This window comes from Cherax quadricarinatus, chromosome 71 (genome assembly GCF_038502225.1).
Source record: "Cherax quadricarinatus isolate ZL_2023a chromosome 71, ASM3850222v1, whole genome shotgun sequence".
Classification (NCBI taxonomy): Eukaryota; Metazoa; Arthropoda; class Malacostraca; order Decapoda; family Parastacidae; genus Cherax; species Cherax quadricarinatus.
Genome location: NC_091362.1, coordinates 16,064,618 through 16,084,617, shown reverse-complemented (window position 1 = coordinate 16,084,617; position 20,000 = coordinate 16,064,618). Strand labels below are relative to the sequence as shown.

Here is a 20,000-nt window from a genome sequence, read left to right as displayed (position 1 = left end):
TGGGGAAGAAGGGGATACTGGAGGTAATATGAAAGCATTTTCAGGTTCAGGTATGAATATGCACGAGTGTTGCAGCTCAGACATCATAATGGGGAGAGTGCAGTGACCTTGAGGCGCCTTGTTGCTGACGTAAATTGTCTTGCAAGATGGGCAGTCAGTACGCCCTTGAGATTATTACTGCATTGGCCAGCCTGAAAAGGCATGTGTACATAAACACACAGACGCACACATAAAGCCTTCTTACAACAAAAAAAGCCTTCTTACAAAAAAAGCCTTCTTACTACACGCGAAAGAAGACTTCTTACTACACACAAAATAAGCCTTCTTACTACACACAAAAGAAGCCTTCCTACTACACACAAAAGAAGCCTTCTTACTACACACAAAAGAAGCCTTCTTACTACACCAAAAAAAAAAAAAAAAAGACAGAACCTAGGTTGAGCATGAGAGCCTGGGTGAGTGTGCGGTAGCAGCGGTCAGTCAGTAGGGTGATGACAAGACGTCCTGTGTTACCCAGATACTCGTAGCCGTAGTCTAGCTCAGCGTTGATCATCCGCACCTTGAGGATGTCGTCCTAGAAGACATGGACAAATATACGAGTCAGAAGGGCTGGGACTGAGAAACAAAAAAAAAATTACCAGTATGCGTTGGTAAATTGATTAAGACGTATGTGCAACAGTTAGGTATCTTTAGAGTTGAAGCCTACACAGTAGGCTTCAATTTGTCTGGAGAAGCCTACACAGTAGGCATCAATTTGTCTGAAGAAGCCTACACAGTAGGCTTCAATTTGTCTGAAGAAGCCTACACAGTAGGCTTCTTCAGATAAATACAAAGGCAGAAGGAGTAGTAGTGAAGTTGTATTTGACTGAAGAATCCTACTGTGTAGGCGAAGCGTTTCAATTATAAAGATACCTAACTATTGCACATGTGTCTTAATCATCAACTTGTTGGCATTTCATACCATTTTCAACACGGACCAATAAAGTTACTGCAGCGCTCCTCCATTCTTATTTTGTCATGTTCTTATCAATATAAGCAGACGTCAAAATTAAAGTCCATCACACTTTAAAAAATAAAGGAAGATAAGCAATTAACGTGGAAATTAGGTTTCCTAGTATTCTGCCATGATTAGATTTCCTAGTATCCTGCATGATTAGGTTTCCTAGTATCCTGTATGATATAGAAAACAACCACTTAATGTCATGATTAGGTTCTGTACTAAGGTCAAAGACACAGCAACATTAGCATGTTCAATGAAGTATAATTTCCCTACTATCCTAGAATACAAACACTACTTCTGTAGGTAAAATCTTAACTGTGTTTATATTTACAATTAGAAGGACTCGGAGAATAAATGTCACAATGCCATAGCTGAAACAAGGCTCAATTAATGTCAATACTGTTAATACTCTGTCGTTATACTTTCATTACTGTTATTAGTTATGAATGGTCCAAGAAGGGCCGAAACGTCGTAATAAGCTTATCTCTCTCTTATAATAATAATATCTTTATTTACTACAAGAACATGTACTTGATAAACAGGCCCAGCTGACATCAATGACATACTACTGTATAGAAAGCCCCTTGTTATATAACGCTGAGCATTTCCGGCAAATTAGGTCAGTGTCCCAGGATGCGACCCACACCAGTCGACTAACCCAGGTACCCATTTTACTGATGAGAACATACGCAACAGGTGGAAAGAAACACTCTCAATGTTTCTACTCTGGCTGGGAATCGAACCCGGGCCCTCGCCGTGTGAAGCGAGAGCTTTAACCACCAGGATTATCTGAGTAATGTTCCAGTCACGGTATTGTGTCTTTTTGCTCTTTAATCAGTTATGAGGGTTGGTGGGGCTGTCCCCTATGACCTCCGATTCATATTCTACACATGCCTGTGCGGCTGCAGTCAGTTGGAAGCAGGACGCCTTACAACCAGGACCTTGGCTCGTAGATCCATATAGCTATATAATTCAATACAGCTACCAGAGTAATGGATGTCTATTATTTCAGTCCTTTTTCATTCTTCATAATACCCGCAACATTAATCTCCAAATTGAAAATGGAAACTGAATAACGTTACGGTGCATCCTGGGCCAGTATGAAGTCCCAACGTGATGATTCAGAATTGACCAAAATATCAGCTATTTTCCGTTTCCAATTTGTGGTTTAGCTGTGACTTTATAGGAAGCTGATTATTTACTTTTGTTGCTCTTGGTCACACGATTAAAATTTTTTTGGTCAATTTGTTTTTTAAAGAATAGTATATATACTCAGTGGCCACTTTATTAGGTACACCCTTCAAGTACTGGTTAGGCCCTTACTTTGCCTACAGAGCAGTCTGAATACTTCGTGGCATGGATTCAACAAGGTGCTGGAAACATTTCTTAGAGATTCTGGTCCGTGAAAGCATTACGCAGTTGCTGTAGATTTGTGGTCTGCACATTCATGCTGTGAATCTCCCGTTCCTCCACATCCCAAAGGTTTACACCAAATTCTGACGTTATCACCTGTATGTCGCACGAGAAATCGAGATTTATCAATCCAGGTGATGTATTTACAATCTTCAACTGACTTGTTTAGGTGAGCCTATGCCCACTGTAGCCTCAGTTTCCTGTTCTTAGCTGACTGGATGGAACCCAGCGTAGTCTTTTGCTGCTGTGACTCCACCACTTCAAGGGTCAAAAGTGTCGTGCGTACAGAAATGCTCTTCTATATACCACTGTTGTAACATGGTTATTTGAGTTACTATCACCTTGTCAGCTTGAACCAGTCTGTCAATTTTTCTCTGATTTTTCTAATTATGAAGGCGTTTTCGCCTACGAAACTGCCGCTCACTGGATGTTTTGTGTATTTCATGCTATTCTCTGTAAACTATGGAGGCTGTTGTGCGTGAAAATCCCAAATCAGCAGTTTCTAAGAACCTCAAACCATCCCGTCTGTCTGGCAACAACAATCATTCCATGGTCAAGTCACTTACATCACATTTCTTCCCCATTCTGATGTTCAATCTGAACAACAACTGAACCTGTTGACCATGTCTGTATGCTGCTAGGCACTGAGGTGCTGCCACGTGATTGGCTGATTAGATATCTGCATTACTGAGCAGGTGTACCTAATAAAGCAGCCACTGAGTGTGTGTGTGTGTGTGTGTGTGCCCGTGCACGTGTGTGCACGGGCACACACAAATCAAAATTAAGGTGACATACGTGACGTACCTGCCAATAATATCTGAGCTGAGAGAGCCAGGTAAAATCTGTAAGATCCGTCACTTTCTTCTTCATAATCTCCTCCTTCAGGACGTCCCGGGCGTGCACGTCCAGCACCACCAGTGCTCCTGAAGCAGTAATCATCATTATACATTAACAATAAAGGCAATGATGAATAAGGAAATAGAGCTACCCAACCCTTCCTTGCATAGAACCTGATTATCTCTCATTCCCCAGGTACTGTACGTCCTCTTCAAGCTGCTGCTGCTACAACTACTACTACTACTACTACTACTACTACTCCTACTACTAATAATAATAATGGTATAAATAATAATAAGAGCTATGACTTACCAAGAGTGGTGCGGTTTTGCTTGGAGAGTTGACCCCTGACCAGTCCAACCACCTTCTCAATCTGACTATTACACAGCTCGTAGTAAGCCTCCATCTCCTTGGGGCCTTCCCTGTACAGATAAAAGCACCTACATGACGATATATATATATATATATATATATATATATATATATATATATATATATATATATATATATATATATATATATATATATATATATATATATATATATATATATATATATATATATATATATATATATATATATATATATATATATATATGTCGTGCCGAATATGTAAAACTGGTCAATTAGCAAGAACTCATTTAAAATTAAGTCCTTTCTAAAATTTTCTGTTATACGTTTAAAGATATATTTTTTTCATTAATGTTGATGTAAAAATTTATAATTTTGCACCAAAAGGAACTTAGAAAACTTACCTAACCTTATTATAATAAGAACAATTTATTTTAGCCTAACCCAACTAAATATATTTTAGATTTGTTTACAATAATTTAATACTAAACAAACACAGTGAAATATATTTTTTTCGTTAGGTTCAGAATGAGTTTGGCGAAATTATTACATACACAAATTTTCACTTGTCATATATGGCAAGATGAACGTTGCTATTTAAGCCAAGATGGCAAGTTCTGCCTATTCGGCACGACATATATATATATATATATACATATATATATATATATACATATATATATATATATACATATATATATATATATATATTTTTTTTTTTCAACAAGTCGGCCGTCTCCCACCGAGGCAGGGTGACCCAAAAAAGAAAGAAAATCCCCAAAAAGAAAATACTTTCATCATCATTCAACACTTTCACCACACTCGCACATTATCACTGTTTTTGCAGAGGTGCTCAGAATACAACAGTCTAGAAGCATACACATATAAAGATACACAACATATCCCTCCAAACTGCCAATTCCCACCGATTCCCACCAAGGCAGGGTGGCCCGAAAAAGAAAAACTTTCACCATCATACACTCCATCACTGTCTTGCCAGAAGGGAGCTTTACACTACAGTTTTTAAACTGCAACATTAACACCCCTCCTTCAGAGTGCAGGCACTGTACTTCCCATCTCCAGGACTCAAGTCCGGCCTGCCGGTTTCCCTGAACCCCTTCATAAATGTTACTTTGCTCACACTCCAACAGCACGTCAAGTATTAAAAACCATTTGTCTCCATTCACTCCTATCAAACACGCTCACGCATGCCTGCTGGAAGTCCAAGCCCCTCGCACACAAAACCTCCTTTACCCCCTCCCTCCAACCATTCCTAGGCCGACCCCTACCCCGCCTTCCTTCCACTACAGACTGATACACTCTTGAAGTCATTCTGTTTTGCTCCATTCTCTCTACATGTCCGAACCACCTCAACAACCCTTCCTCATCCCTCTGGACAACAGTTTTGGTAATCCCACACCTCCTCCTAACTTCCAAACTACGAATTCTCTGCATTATATTCACACCACACATTGCCCTCAGACATGACATCTCCACTGCCTCCAGCCTTCTCCTCGCTGCAACATTCATCACCCATGCTTCACACCCATATACGAGCGTTGGTAAAACTATACTCTCATGCATTCCCCTCTTTGCCTCCAAGGACAAAGTTCTTTGTCTCCACAGACTCCTAAGTGCACCACTCACCCTTTTCCCCTCATCAATTCTATGATTTACCTCATCTTTCATAGACCCATCCGCTGACACGTCCACTCCCAAATATCTTAATACATTCACCTCCTCCATACTCTCTCCCTCCAATCTGATATCCAATCTTTCATCACCTACTCTTTTTGTTATCCTCGTAACCATACTCTTTCCTGTATTCACTTTTAATTTTCTTCTTTTGCATACCCTACCAAATTCATCCACCAATCTCTGCAACTTCTCTTCAGAATCTCCCAAGAGCACAGTGTCATCAGCAAAGAGCAACTGTGACAACTCCCACTTTATGTGTGATTCTTTATCTTTTAACTCCACGCCTCTTGCCAAGACCCTCGCATTTACTTCTCTTACAACCCCATCTATAAATATATTAAACAACCACGGTGACATCACACATCCTTGTCTAAGGCCTACTTTTACTGGGAAATAATTTCCCTCTTTCCTACATACTCTAACTTGAGCCTCACTATCCTCGTAAAAACTCTTCACTGCTTTCAGTAACATACCTCCTATACCATACACCTGCAACATCTGCCACATTGCCCCTCTATCCACCCTGTCATACGCCTTTTCCAAATCCAAAAATGCCACAAAGACCTCTTTAGCCTTATCTAAATACTGTTCACTTATGTGTTTCACTGTAAACACCTGGTCCACACACCCCCTACCTTTCCTAAAGCCTCCTTGTTCATCTGCTATCCTATTCTCCGTCTTACTCTTAATTCTTTCAATAATAACTCTACCATACACTTTACCAGGTATACTCAACAGACTTATTCCCCTTTAATTTTTGCACTCTCTTTTGTCCCCTTTGCCTTTATACAGAGGAACTATGCATGCTCTCTGCCAATCCCTAGGTACCTTACCCTCTTCCATACAGAAAGAAAATCCCCAAAAAGAAAATACTTTCATCATTCAACACTTTCACCACACTCACACATTATCACTGCTTTTGCAGAGGTGCCCAGAATACAACAGTCTAGAAGCATATACATATAAAGATACACAACATATCCCTCCAAACTGCCAATATCCCAAACCACTCCTTTAAAGTGCAGGCATTGTACTTCCCATTTCCAGGACTCAAGTCCGACTATATGAAAATAACCGGTTTCCCTGAATTCCTTCACTAAATATTACCCTGCTCACACTCCAACAGATCGTCAGGTCCCAAGTATCATTCGTCTCCATTCACTCCTATCTAACACGCTCATGCACGCTTGCTGGAAGTCCAAGCCCCTCGCCCACAAAACCTCCTTTACCCCCTCTTTCCAACCCTTTCGAGGACGACCCCTACCCCTCTTTCCTTCCCCTATAGATTTATATGCTTTCCATGTCATTCTACTTTGATCCATTCTCTCTAAATGACCAAACCACCTCAACAACCCCTCTTCTGCCCTCTGACTAATGCTTTTATTAACTCCACACCTTCTCCTAATTTCCACACTCCGAATTTTCTGCATAATATTTACACCACACATTGCCCTTAGACAGGACATCTCCACTGCCTCCAACCGTCTCCTCGCTGCTGCATTTACCACCCAAGCTTCACATCCATATAAGAGTGTTGGTACTACTATACTTTCATACATTCCCTTCTTTGCCTCCATAGATAACGTTTTTTGACTCCACATATACCTCAACGCACCACTCACCTTTTTTCCCTCATCAATTCTATGATTAACCTCATCCTTCATAAATCCATCCGCCGACACGTCAACTCCCAAGTATCTGAAAACATTCACTTCTTCCATACTCCTCCTCCCCAATTTGATATCCAATTTTTCTTTATCTAAATCATTTGATACCCTCATCACCTTACTCTTTTCTATGTTCACTTTCAACTTTCTACCTTTACACACATTCTCAAACTCATCCACTAACCTTTGCAATTTTTCTTTAGAATCTCCCATAAGCACAGTATCATCAGCAAAAAGTAACTGTGTCAATTCCCATTTTGAATTTGATTCCCCATAATTTAATCCTACCCCTCTCCCGAACACCTTAGCATTTACTTCTTTTACAACCCCATCTATAAATATATTAAACAACCATGGTGACATTACACATCCCTGTCTAAGACCTACTTTTACCGGGAAGTATTCTCCCTCTCTTCTACACACCCTAACCTGAGCCTCACTATCCTCATAAAAGCTCTTTACAGCATTTAGTAACTTACCACCTATTCCATAAACTTGCAACATCTGCCACATTGCTCCTCTATCCACTCTATCATATGCCTTTTCTAAATCCATAAATGCAATAAAAACTTCCCTACCTTTATCTAAATACTGTTCACATATATGCTTCAATGTAAACACTTGATCTACACATCCCCTACCCACTCTGAAGCCTCCTTGCTCATCCGCAATTCTACATTCTGTCTTACCTCTAATTCTTTCAATTATAACCCTACCGTATACTTTTCCTGGTATACTCAGTAAACTTATTCCTCTATAATTTTTACAATCTCTTTTGTCCCCTTTCCCTTTATATAAAGGGACTATACATGCTCTCCGCCAATCCCTAGGTACCTTCCCCTCTTTCATACATTTATTAAACAAAAGTACCAACCACTCCAACACTATATCCCCCCCTGCTTTTAACATTTCTGTCATGATCCCATCAGTTCCAGCTGCTTTACCCCCTTTCATTCTACTTAATGCCCCACGTACCTCCACCACACTTACATTCTGCTCTTCTTCACTCCTAAAAGATATATATATATATATATATATATATATATATATATATATATATATATATATATATATATATATATATATATATATATATATATATATATATTTATATATATATATATATATATATATATATATATATATATTAATTACTTATCAACAACTCGAAGGTTATAAGGGCAGCTTGTTATCTGTACACCATTAAGCACTACGTTATTCCCGGAACTATGGTTTAATGCAGACTCTGCTTCTAGACACAGAGATACTCATCTCAGCATATATACACAGGCATACACCTCTCGGTGTATATCTGTGTGTATAGGAGACAATAGCTAGTATTTTCTTGATTTAGAATTTAGTAATAAACAAGAACCTCGTTCTCTCTGCCCGCAGAAGCTACATGACCCTATTAAGACCTTGTCCTGCTGAGCAGACATTTATTTAAGCATTGAGGCAGTGTTCAAGGTGTTTTCAAGGATCCCAACCCAAGCTCTGCATAGCCTTTGCTAGTTTATTGCTTCCCCTTGATAAAAATAATAATCTTAAGGAGACCTTGAGCGAGTCGTAGGATGAAAGCTCGCGTAAGCTGGTTTTCTCAAATAAATTTTTAACTCTATTTACATAAAGTATTATCAGTGTTGTCAGTTTTCTAAATCATTTACAGCATTATCAGAGGTGCCAGATAGGTCTTGTAAAGCTTCCTGCTGGTGACCCAAAATCAGCATGACACTGACTGAAGCCAGTGAGCGCGGGAGATGGGTACACAAAGACAGGTCTGCCTCATCGTAAATGACACACTCCACTTTCTATTCAGTAGTCTATCAGCGTCAGAAAGCATAAATAATATTTTTGACAAGATTTAGAAACTGGGGAATAGTATTAAAAAAGATAGTTTCAAAGTAGTATTTTAAAAATCCACCTTAGTTTTTAGCAGATCCCCCTAAATAATATTTCCCACATGTTTTCCCAAGCAATATTTCACCTCTTTTTTCACCCATTGCTTTGATTTTTCCCCATAAAAGGGGAAGGTTTTCTTCGATCTGGCAATCCTCGGTGGTAGACGGCCGACTTGTTGAAAAAAAAAATATACTCTACTTACTGTACAGTCATTGTATGAAATTATGTCTAGAAAAAGGCATGGGAAAAGACGTAGAAGGGGCATTTAAGAAGGCATACTTGCAGGGCGTTTCAGGAGTCAACGCCCCCGCGGCCCGGTCCATGACCAAAGGCATGGAAGGGGGCATTGAAGGAGGCATGGAAGGCGTGGAAAGAGGCATGAAGGAATGTATGAAAAGATGCATGGAAGGAGGTATGCGAGGAACCATGGAGAGAGGAATGAAAGTCCAACTGAAACAAATCTTACAGCATGCAGCGAGAGACGTGTGTGGTCCAGAATGTCTGAGACACACAGAGAACTGCCTGGCCAGGCCACTCCAAGGCCCAGTCTTCGCGAGACTTGCTCGAGTACCCCTCCATGCACGACTGCACCACCTGCACACCCAAGACACACATTAATATTGTATACAGTCACAGTCCCGTGGCTGGAGCAATAAAAAACTGCCCCACAAACTGGAAATGAAAACTGGTCACATTTCCAGTCTGTGAAGCGTAAAAGTCTCAGTTCGTAAGAACAATTCACAACTAACCCACAAATTGGAAAGGAAGTTCAGACTGTTTTTGTTCGTTATTTACTAACCTAAGACTGAGAAAGTATTTTCTGACCTCTCGTCACTGTGCCTCCATTCTGCCTAGCTAAATGAAAAGCAACTGGATCAATCATATCAAGGAGACGACACAAATGAGAGGAGACCATTGATAAAGATTCATGACGACCTGAAACATTGGCTAAAGTTTGCCATACATTTTCAGAATGAACTGAAACGTCAAGTTTTCGTTTCTAATTTTAGGTTAGCTATGAAAAGGTCAAGATTAATTTCGAATTTGCTTAATTAATGACAAGTCACTGAAGACTTTTTTTCCTGTCTGTATCTGAGCATTTTTATTAAATCGAACAAAGCTATCTAGCGAACTTCGTTTTTTTTACTTAGTGGAGAAAGAACTTACTTTTAGGATTTTTCAAATATGTTTTTGAAAATCTACATTAAAAATGAAATCGAAAATTACTGTTTATTTCCAGTAAATACGGTATGCACTTGAAAATGTATATGTGACATGTTATACGGATTATGGAGGGCATTTTGGGCAGGCTGTTCCATCAACGTTTATACATAAACTTTGTGTTTGTAGCATCTCACTGACTCTTACAATTTAAAAGCTTTTTCAGTTTACTGACTTGAAACGACGAGTAAACTAAGTGAAAAAACTGTCACATATAAAGTTTCCTATACTACTCAGAAACTTCCTGTGCATAATAACCCACATAAATTGAACGCTTCACATGAAGAATAAAATATACTATGATGACAAACAGGTACCTTCTTGATGCTGGACTTGACGCTGGCCTCCAACTGTACCAGCCACTTCTCCACCTGTCCTCTTGCCTTGGCTGTGCTGATGATGTGAGTAAGACCAATGACCTCTCCCTCACTCGATCTCACAGCAACCACCTCCAGGTCGTCGCCGAAGTCCAGGGAGTTGACGCCCTCGAAGCACTTCTTGAGGTGAGGCTGAACCCTGACGGAAAGCATTGTATTTTCTATTTAATAAACCACTGAACAATGGTAGCATGTTATCAAAAAAAAAATGCAAGATTTGCTGCAAATAGGTAGTGGTAATTTGTAAAGGTAATGATAATTTTAGACATTGATATTAGTAGTTTGAAACAGGTAAGAACAACATAAGAACATAAAAAAGAGGAAAACTGCAGCAGGCCTACTGCCCCATATTAGGCAGGTTTTTCTCAAACCCAAACTCACTAACAAGAGAAGATAATTAACATCGTCAATGGTGTATTAACTATCTGGGACTGTGTGTGCTGCCATGGTTGAAATAGACACAAACGCAGAGCAAAATATTCACCGAGACAAAATTTCGCTGGTATAACACTTTTTCAAGCCAATACAAAATTGATACACGACAGAAATGTTTATGTGTTACTTCGTTATACATCTGTCCTATCGACAGATGTATAAAGATGACCTGTATAACGTATGTCCAATTCTTATTTAAGAGGCGTTTCACTCACCAATACAGAGTACAGAAAATCAGAGACTGAATGGTCAAAGGAAGGCCTAATGTAGTGAGAACATGAGTAGTATGATATGTCAGGACACTTGGAAACTGAGTCCTGCCATATTAACTTGTTAGGTAAAAGGACACAAATGCAACGAATGTGACATTTATTGTCGCAACGTTTAGCTCTCCAGGAACTTTGTCAAGCCTCGGCTAGTAACTAGGGGATCTCCATCATCTTTAACCTTGCTTCTCAGGAATGCAAGAGCCTGATCGGTTGGCACCTTGGTGAAGAACGTGGCATCAAAGAGTGCCAATTTCCTGTTCTGTATATTAATGTCGTTGATATGGTTAAGAAGATCACCCAAGCGTTTTAGACCGACGTTGCAGTGCTCACCAACTCATGAAAAGTGTTGGGCTTCAGCACCTAATAACGAAAATCACAAATAACCTGCACATATGTGCGGATCGTGTATAGTTCTAATCACGGTAATGTGCCTTTTTGTTCTTTAACGAAAATCAATTACCTGCTCGGATCCTTCGTCTCGCTGAGGATCTCCAACAGCTCCTCGTTGGAGAGGAAGAAGAACCTGGGGAAGTAAAGTCGCTTCTTCTCCAAGTACTCATTAAGACCTCGCTGGATCAGTTCGAGCAGCTCTGAGGACTTGCGGAGCCTCTCCAGGATCTTGTCGACCTCCAGCACGGAGAGCACCCTGGTGTTCTGCCGCACGCTCTTCATGATGTCCTTCCAAGTTTTGTCCACCGTATTAAATCTGCAGTGAATTGTCTGTCAGTCAAGATGAAAGTAATAGACGACTTGGTTGAAACGAAATTAAATTATTATAATTTTATTATATTATTATTATTTTATTGTTTTTTATTATTATTATTATTATTTTCACACAAAAAACACTGACCAAAAAAATTTTTTTTTTTCAACAAGTCGGCCGTCTCCCACCGAGGCAGGGTGACCCAAAAAAGAAAGAAAATCCCCAAAAAGAAAATACTTTCATCATCATTCAACACTTTCACCACACTCGCACATTATCACTGTTTTTGCAGAGGTGTTCAGAATACAACAGTTTAGAAGCATACACATATAAAGATACACAACATATTTCAACCAAAATTATATCAAGATGCAATACAACAAGAATATTATGTATTTTCTTCGATCATTTTGTCTCCTTTTTTTTCTGTCTCTCGAAGAGGAATAAAAAGTAGGCTTCCATTTAATCTATTATATATTTAATTTTTTGAAAATTTGGGCTGAGGTGATTACCTGCGTCCCTCCTCAGGCATCTGGGCCATGATGTCCGGGGAACCGAAGATAGGCTCCAGGTAGATCCACGTTGCCTGCACCCTCAACCACTCATCTACCACCTCCTGCAGCTGCGCCAGTGTCGTCTCCCACGCCGCCTGCCACAGACAACACAGATATTAGCTCGCTTCCAGGAAGGAATTTTTAATGATTACTCATACACGTATTACAACCATCAATAATTTCACACAAGATTTGCAGGCATTAAATGACTTTCCTAAACACCATTCACAGACTCCCTTCGTTGACTCGGACTTTCCAGGAAGGTGAATAACGAATTGACGTTGCACAAGCTTTTACTGGGACACTGTTTCCCCGTGTAGAGCTTTATCAAGTCACGATAAAGATCTACACAGAAAGAATCGTTGTCCCAGCAAGAGTGTGTTCCGCAACCTGTGCTCTTCGTCACTATTTTTGTAGTACTACATGTCGACCGAGCTTCCAGGCAGCGAGGCAGTAATTTTTCATAAAGTTTAGCGGTAATATTTATCCATAGTGTTGACCTTTTACTTTAGCCCATCAAGCTGTACCTAATTTCCAGAGATGGAGGGGTCTGAAGTGAATATGCATCCCTTTCGCCACTTCCTTCTGGAGGGCTTCAAACGAACTTCCATCACACTTACCACTTCCTGCTCGATGGGCTTGATGAAGGGTGAGGACCTCATGGACTGGGTCTTGACGATGTGATCGTCCAGCAGAAACTGGATGTCTTCGACAGCTGAGAGCACCCAGGTGTCTGTCTCTCTATGAGGCTTTAACACCAGTTCCATCTCCTGCCACTCACTCTGCCACACGAGGGAGAGGAAAAGCCTTGTATTAGACAGGGATTATTATCATTATTAATTATTTTTTCTCTTCTTATCACTTTTATTATTATATTAATGAGCGCATGAGGATACTCAGGTGAGATCTGAAGTAGGGAAAGGTAGCTCCAATTCCTTGAATCGACAGCCTTTCACCAGCATCAAGGCTGTTTGGGAAAGTTTTTCTCCAGGGGGGGAAAATGTCTCTTCAAGTGAGCCCTCGTCGCATAACCCACTCCTCAGAGAGTGTCTGAGTGACATTAAAGTAAGTTATCAGTATATATACATTGAGAAACACTTCTCTGTGTATTCTCAGAATAAAGATACATATCCAGGTGTTGCCGATGTGTCTTATCCAACAACCTGGCAGTTTGGGTTGTTGAAGTTGTTCTCCTGCTGGTCGTGGCTACCGACTTGGCGTGTCTTATGTGGGGCAGATACGATCTGGATCAACCATTAGTTGATGATCTAATGATAGATACAGGCTGCATTGTAGATGATAAAACTGAAACAACGATACAGACATTCCTTACACACACCCAAGCATAGGTTTGCTAACCTTCATTTTCTCTAAGTTCCTCTCGAAGACGTGCTCCTTGGAGGCCGCCTCTGACACAGTTTCGAACTTGGAAAGGTAGTCCTCGAGGTTGGAGTCTATAAGACGCTGAAGGGTGGTGGTAGCGTCCGCTCTGAAAGTTGCATGTTCCCCAGTCAGAAAGAATTATTACTAGTTATAAAGAGTCATGGGGCAGGAGGTAATCAAGTTTGATCCGATGAAGGGCAGGGAAGTTCCAACTCCCTGAATCCAGCATCAGGACACATCCTTACCCCTTGAATGTAAATAACTGTATTTAGAGAAATGTGTGTGAACAGAGACAGGGCCACAGACTAGGACATTATATCTTGGAATGTCCAAACATCCAGCCTTTCAGACACCTCCATGCATAGCTTACAAGATATGTTAAAATATCTCGTAGAAATGATACACTGAATCAAAATTTCAACAGAAAATTCACAATTAACCCATACTCTGAAGAGAAAAACTTGACATAACGTTGCTTAGAGCTTCCTCTCCATTATGTTATTTGTTTGTGAATTGTTCCAGCTACGGTCTACCTACCTGGAGGTTGTAGATAAATGGTTCAGAGAACAGACAAGTTAATTAGACAAATGTACAACACTTGGCAAATAAATTAACAGAGAACTAACAAAGGGACACTCAGCGGTAAACAGAGTAACAGAGATTAATTCATAGAGGCAAACAGAGGGAGAGAGATGAGCACATTCAGACAGAGGAACAGAGAAGCAAACAGAAACGAATACATAGAGAAAATGGAGGAACAGAGAGGAACTCCCAGAGGGAATCAAAGAACAGAGGGGAACACAGTCAGTCAAAAGAACAGAGAAGAACACAGTCAGCCAAAAGAACAGAGGCAAACACAAGAGGTGAACAGTCAGGTGCACATACAAGCACAAACAGTAGCAGAGATAAACACAAAGGCAGAGAGGAAACACAGAGACGCAAGCAGAAAAACAAGAAAGGGAAAAAGCAAGAGACGAACAGATATAAAAAAGTCTCACCTGAGAGGGTATCCAACCACTTCTGAGATCTTCTCCCAATGTCTCTCCTTGAGGCCCGGGTTACCCAGCGTCTGCACCAAGGGAAGGTTCTCTCTGAACGTCTCAATACGCTGTCGAACCTGCATCACACGAACAAGGCTCCTATCAAGCCAAGGTTTAACACCGCGTACAGATTACACGGTGTTACGTTTCAAGCCTATCTATTGTAATGTGGCGGGGGGTGTCATTAAGGCCGCAATTCACTTGTACACCACCAAGAACAGTGTACTTGATAAGATACACGTGTAACAGTTAAGTAACTATTCCGAAACGTTTCGTCTTGAAGACGTAGTTGGACTGATTACATCGTCTTTACATCTCTACTGCTCCTGCTGCCTCCTCTGTACTCGACTGAAGAAGCCTACTGCGTAGGCAAAACATTTCGGAATAAAGTTACCTAACTGTAGCACATGTGTCTTACTTATCAACTTGTCGGTATTGTATACCATTATCATATTCACAGTAGTGTACGTCATAAAATGGGGATTAAGATAAACTCTCACTGTATTTACCCTGAGAAACATTATGTATACAGCAGGAGAGGCATTCCGATACCTTAGTAAGGAATCATTCAAGACACTGTACACCGTGTATGTCAGGCCCATACTGGAGTATGCAGCACCTGTTTGGAACCCGCACTTGATAAAGCACGTCAAGAAACTAGAGAAAGTACAAAGGTTTGCGACAAGGTTAGTTCCAGAGCTAAGGGGAATGTCCTATGAGGAAAGATTAAGGGAAATCGGCCTGACCACACTGGAGGACAGGAGGGTCAGGGGAGACATGATAACGACATATAAAATACTGCGTGGAATAGACAAGGTGGACAAAGACAGGATGTTCCAGGGAGGGGACACAGAAACAAGAGGCCACAATTGGAAGTTGAAGACACAAATGAGTCAGAGAGATAGTAGGAAGTATTTCTTCAGTCATAGAGTTGTAAGGCAGTGGAATAGCCTAGAAAATGACGTAGTGGAGGCAGGAACCATACACAGTTTTAAGACGAGGTTTGATAAAGCTCATGGAGCGGGGAGAGAGAGGGCCTAGTAGCAACCGGTGAAGAGGCGGGGCCAGGAGCTAGGACTCGACCCCTGCAACCACAAATAGGTGAGTACAAATAGGTGAGTACAAATAGGTGAGTACACTTCCAGTGCATATATTACGAAAGTCATGCACCTCTTGGTATGCATATACTGAGACATATACCTTTCAGTGTATATACACTGATACAGTCACCACTCGGTGTATATGTACCCGGTGTGAGTCACATCAAACAAGAATGAACTCACGACATTTCGTATCACATTAAACAAATCTAAATCTGTTTCAAAAAGCAAACATTATGGTAAAATTATATATATCATAGTGTTTTTTATTAACTTTTCTCATATCTCACTAAAAAAATACATGAATGACTTAGAAATTTCTACTGCCTACAAGAAGGCAAAGCCACAACGTAATGGAACAAGCCTTTACTGAAACACTGTTTTAACATTAGCGATATTGAAAGACCGTTTCACCAAGATCGTTATTAGGGAGACGTTTCTCTCCAAGGAGAACTCTCCTAACAGCAAAAACGTTGTCCCAATACTTGTCTTCGTCATCAACTTGTGAACTAGCTATATTTACCGCGATTACTACGTTTTTGGCCGCGGGGATGTCCCCGAAGCCCTTCTCGAGTTTGTAGACCGTCCTCCAGGTGGCCGCCACTTCCTGGGATATGACATCAGGGTCGTGGGTGCCCACAGGGGAGTGGAGCCACTCCTCCAAGCGGTCTGACCACTCCACACCCACCTCGTAGAGCTTCAAGAACGGGGCCAGTTTGTCCGACACCTGAAAGAGGCAATGTTTATTCAAACAAATGATTATTGTCCCCCACCCACTGCGTGAGGCTGTGTCCCGGAGCCATAGCCAGGAGAGACTGCCCATGCTTCCTTGTTGGAGTTCTTAGGCTCAATCCTGTATCGTTTCACAAATATACACGTTACTGAGTGGGTGTTAAATGATTATCTGCTTCTTGATTGGGTAATAAGTGGTGTTAAGATTCTCTCTCACCTGCTTCCTGAGTGGGTAATGAGTGGTGTTCCAGGAGAGGGCCTCCTCCTCTTTGTTGATCTGTTCGATGTAGTTAGCAGCATGGTCTAGACGAGAGTGCAGGGACCGGGCTCGTCGCAAGTACTCGTGGATCTCGTTGTGGTCTCCCAGAGTCTGGAACTCTTCGAGCTGAACTGAATATTCCGCCAGCTCATCCTGGAACTTCTCCCGACGCTCCTACCGTTTTTTAAATAAAGGATATTAGTGAATAGTCGAAGTTCAAATAATTAGATAAATCAATAAATCCTTTTGTAATTGATTTATACAATTATTTAAAAAACAAAACAAATTCTGTAAAAAAAAAAAATTACGTAATTAGACTGTGGAAATATTCTGTCCACTGACCTTTATCGAAATTTTGTATTTTGCTTTTAAATGAATTCGTTATTTTTGGGGGGTACTTTTTTAGACATTTAGAAATATTAATTTAATGGTTAAGATGACCAGAATAAGACACAAATCGTACACTTGGGTATCTTTGCGGCTTTATCAGTCCAGTACAGAGAAAAGCGGTGGAAGGCGTGAAGAAGTTTGAGGTAGAAGAAGCAAAAGCAGTAGGGAGGAGATGAAGATTCAACAGTAAAGATAACCAGCTGCTGCGCATGTCTTACTTATCTATTTGCCGGTACTGTGTACCATTATTATGATAAACATGTTGTATTGATAGTGCAAATACAGCACATACTGCATAAAATACAACACATACTGCATAGACAGCAGGATGATCTATGATAATATACATGACACACATACAAGGCAGGAAGGTGGGTGACGTACCCTGCGGTTAGCCTCGTACTGTGCTTTGCATTACACATACACAAGATAGGAAAGTGGGTAACGTACCCTGAGGTAAGCCTCGTACTCTACATTACACATACACAAATCAGGAAAGTAGGTAACGTACCCTGAGGTTAGCTTCGTACTCCGCTCTCTTCTCAGTGATGATCTGCAGGTGAACACGGAAGACCTCCGGCAGGCGGATGAACCAGGCTAGAGGCTGGACGGCATCGCTACACTCCTCGGAACTCAGTGACATATTCTCAGCCAAGAACTGATCGCCGGAATGGAAAATAAGTTTAGAAACTCTGGATGCACTCACGTACATAATAACAAAAACAATAATAACTATAATAATAATAATAATTAGTATTATTATAATGTACACAAGAAGTTCACACGAACATGTAAAGTGGATGGCAAAATGGCTTGGAGTGACACTCAATTCATGCTTTGAAACTTGCACTTGCCAGCTTGGCTTATTCAGCAAAAGATTTTTTTTTGACAAAACGAGTCCAAGGAACTTTTACTTTTGCAACAATTCTGCATAAAACCAATCCTGCCTGCTCATGGGTGGACGTTACCTGCAGCTGCGTGTGGAGGCGCCAGACGCGGCCCTCCAGGGTGTGCAACTGATTTTCCATAACATCCTCCATGTATGCCTTGTGTTCCATCAGTTCCAGAGTGTCCCCTGGTGTGCTGAGAGCGCGCTCAGTGATCACCTTCAGTTCTGCACACAGCCTGAAGCACCACGGATTAAGGCGTTAGGGGAGGGGAGGGGGAAGTTAGTCAGCGCTACAGAACAAATAGGGCATAATACCGTGCCTGGAACAATACATATATAATCCTTACATAGGATAGAGGAGCTTACGACGACGTTTCGGTTAGACTTGGACCATTTACAGCCACACTGTGACTTTGTAAATGGTCCAAGTCGGACCGAAATGTCATCGTAAGCTCTTCTCTCCTATGTACGGGTTATTTGTGCATTAGTCATCAATATCTTTTACAACATACATCTTTTACAATAACATGCATACGTAAGTATGAGAGAGAGAGAGAAAGAGACGTACGTGTCAGCAGATGAGCAGTACTGCTGGTGCAGGTGAGAGAGCATCTCTCTTCGAAGGTTAGTGACTCGCGTCACCAGGGATGCCACCAACGCCTCACAGTGCACCTCGTAGGGGCCAAGCTCAACCACCTGGGAAGACAGTGCCGTCGTTATTCTAACCTCCTGCCGGGGCAGCGTGTTATCTGTGTTCTTACCTGCCGTACCCAGAATCACAAGGCGTGGTGTCGAAACAAAATACGAAGATAAAAACAATAATATTGGCCAAGCCTTTATTGGGGTAACGTTTCGCTCTGTGTAGTTTTATCATGTCAATGACATGATAAAACTACACAGAGCTGTGTAGAAATTTATCATACCAATATTTCGCTGTGTAGAACTTTGTCATGTATATCGCTCTGTGTAGAGCTTTATCATATCATCAGGCCTTGATAAACCTATATGCTCTCTATTTCATATTTTTTCAAAACTCCATAAAGGTGGCAGCATAGCATTAGCTAAGAACTATAGACCAATAGCTCTGACGTCCCACATCATAAAAATCTTTGAAAGAGTGCTAAGAAGCAGGATTGCAAATCACCTGGATTCCCAAAATCTGCACAATCCAGGGCAACATGGGTTCAGGGCAGGTCGCTCCTGCCTCTCACAACTACTGGATCACTATGACATGGCCTTGGATGCACTGGAAGAAAATCAGAATGCAGATGTAATATACACAGACTTTGCAAAAGCATTTGACAAATGCGATCATGGCGTAATAGCCCATAAAATACGTGCTAAAGAAATAACTGGGAAAGTGGGGAGATGGATCTTCAACTTCCTATCAAATCGAACACAAAGAGTAGTGGTCAACAGAGTTAAATCGGAGGCTGCCACAGTGAAGAGCTCTGTTCCACAAGGCACAGTACTCGCCCCCATCTTATTCCTCATCCTCATATCAGACATAGACAGAGATATACACCACAGCACCGTATCATCCTTTGCGGATGATACTAGGATCTGCATGAGGCTGTCATCTGCTGAGGACGCGGTTAACCTCCAAGAAGATATAAACAAAGTTTTCCAGTGGGCAACGGTAAACAATATGATGTTCAATGAGGACAAATCCTAACTACTCCGTTATGGAAAACTGGAGGAGATAATAACTAGAACAGAGTATACTACAGACTCTGGCCATACAATAGAGCGATGCCCGGGTGTTGTGCATGTGTCTTAATTT

General features: G+C 41.0%; 1 protein-coding gene across 2 annotated transcripts in view; it reads right to left on the bottom strand.

The window, feature by feature from the left end:
• Window positions 1–20,000, bottom strand: part of Dhc36C (Dynein heavy chain at 36C) — a 117,115-nt gene that overhangs the window by 76,569 nt on the left and 20,546 nt on the right. For both annotated transcript variants that reach the window (XM_070100062.1, XM_070100063.1), the window contains exons 14-28: window positions 18,786–18,913; window positions 18,297–18,453; window positions 17,840–17,986; window positions 16,897–17,112; window positions 16,471–16,674; window positions 14,806–14,924; window positions 13,784–13,913; window positions 13,045–13,206; window positions 12,383–12,519; window positions 11,628–11,873; window positions 10,404–10,602; window positions 9,332–9,459; window positions 3,563–3,672; window positions 3,218–3,336; window positions 433–574 (exon numbers count right to left, since the gene is read on the bottom strand). In XM_070100062.1, coding sequence (XP_069956163.1) covers window positions 433–574; window positions 3,218–3,336; window positions 3,563–3,672; window positions 9,332–9,459; window positions 10,404–10,602; window positions 11,628–11,873; window positions 12,383–12,519; window positions 13,045–13,206; window positions 13,784–13,913; window positions 14,806–14,924; window positions 16,471–16,674; window positions 16,897–17,112; window positions 17,840–17,986; window positions 18,297–18,453; window positions 18,786–18,913 — 2,344 coding nt within the window. The remainder of the gene's footprint in view (window positions 1–432; window positions 575–3,217; window positions 3,337–3,562; window positions 3,673–9,331; window positions 9,460–10,403; window positions 10,603–11,627; window positions 11,874–12,382; window positions 12,520–13,044; window positions 13,207–13,783; window positions 13,914–14,805; window positions 14,925–16,470; window positions 16,675–16,896; window positions 17,113–17,839; window positions 17,987–18,296; window positions 18,454–18,785; window positions 18,914–20,000) is intronic.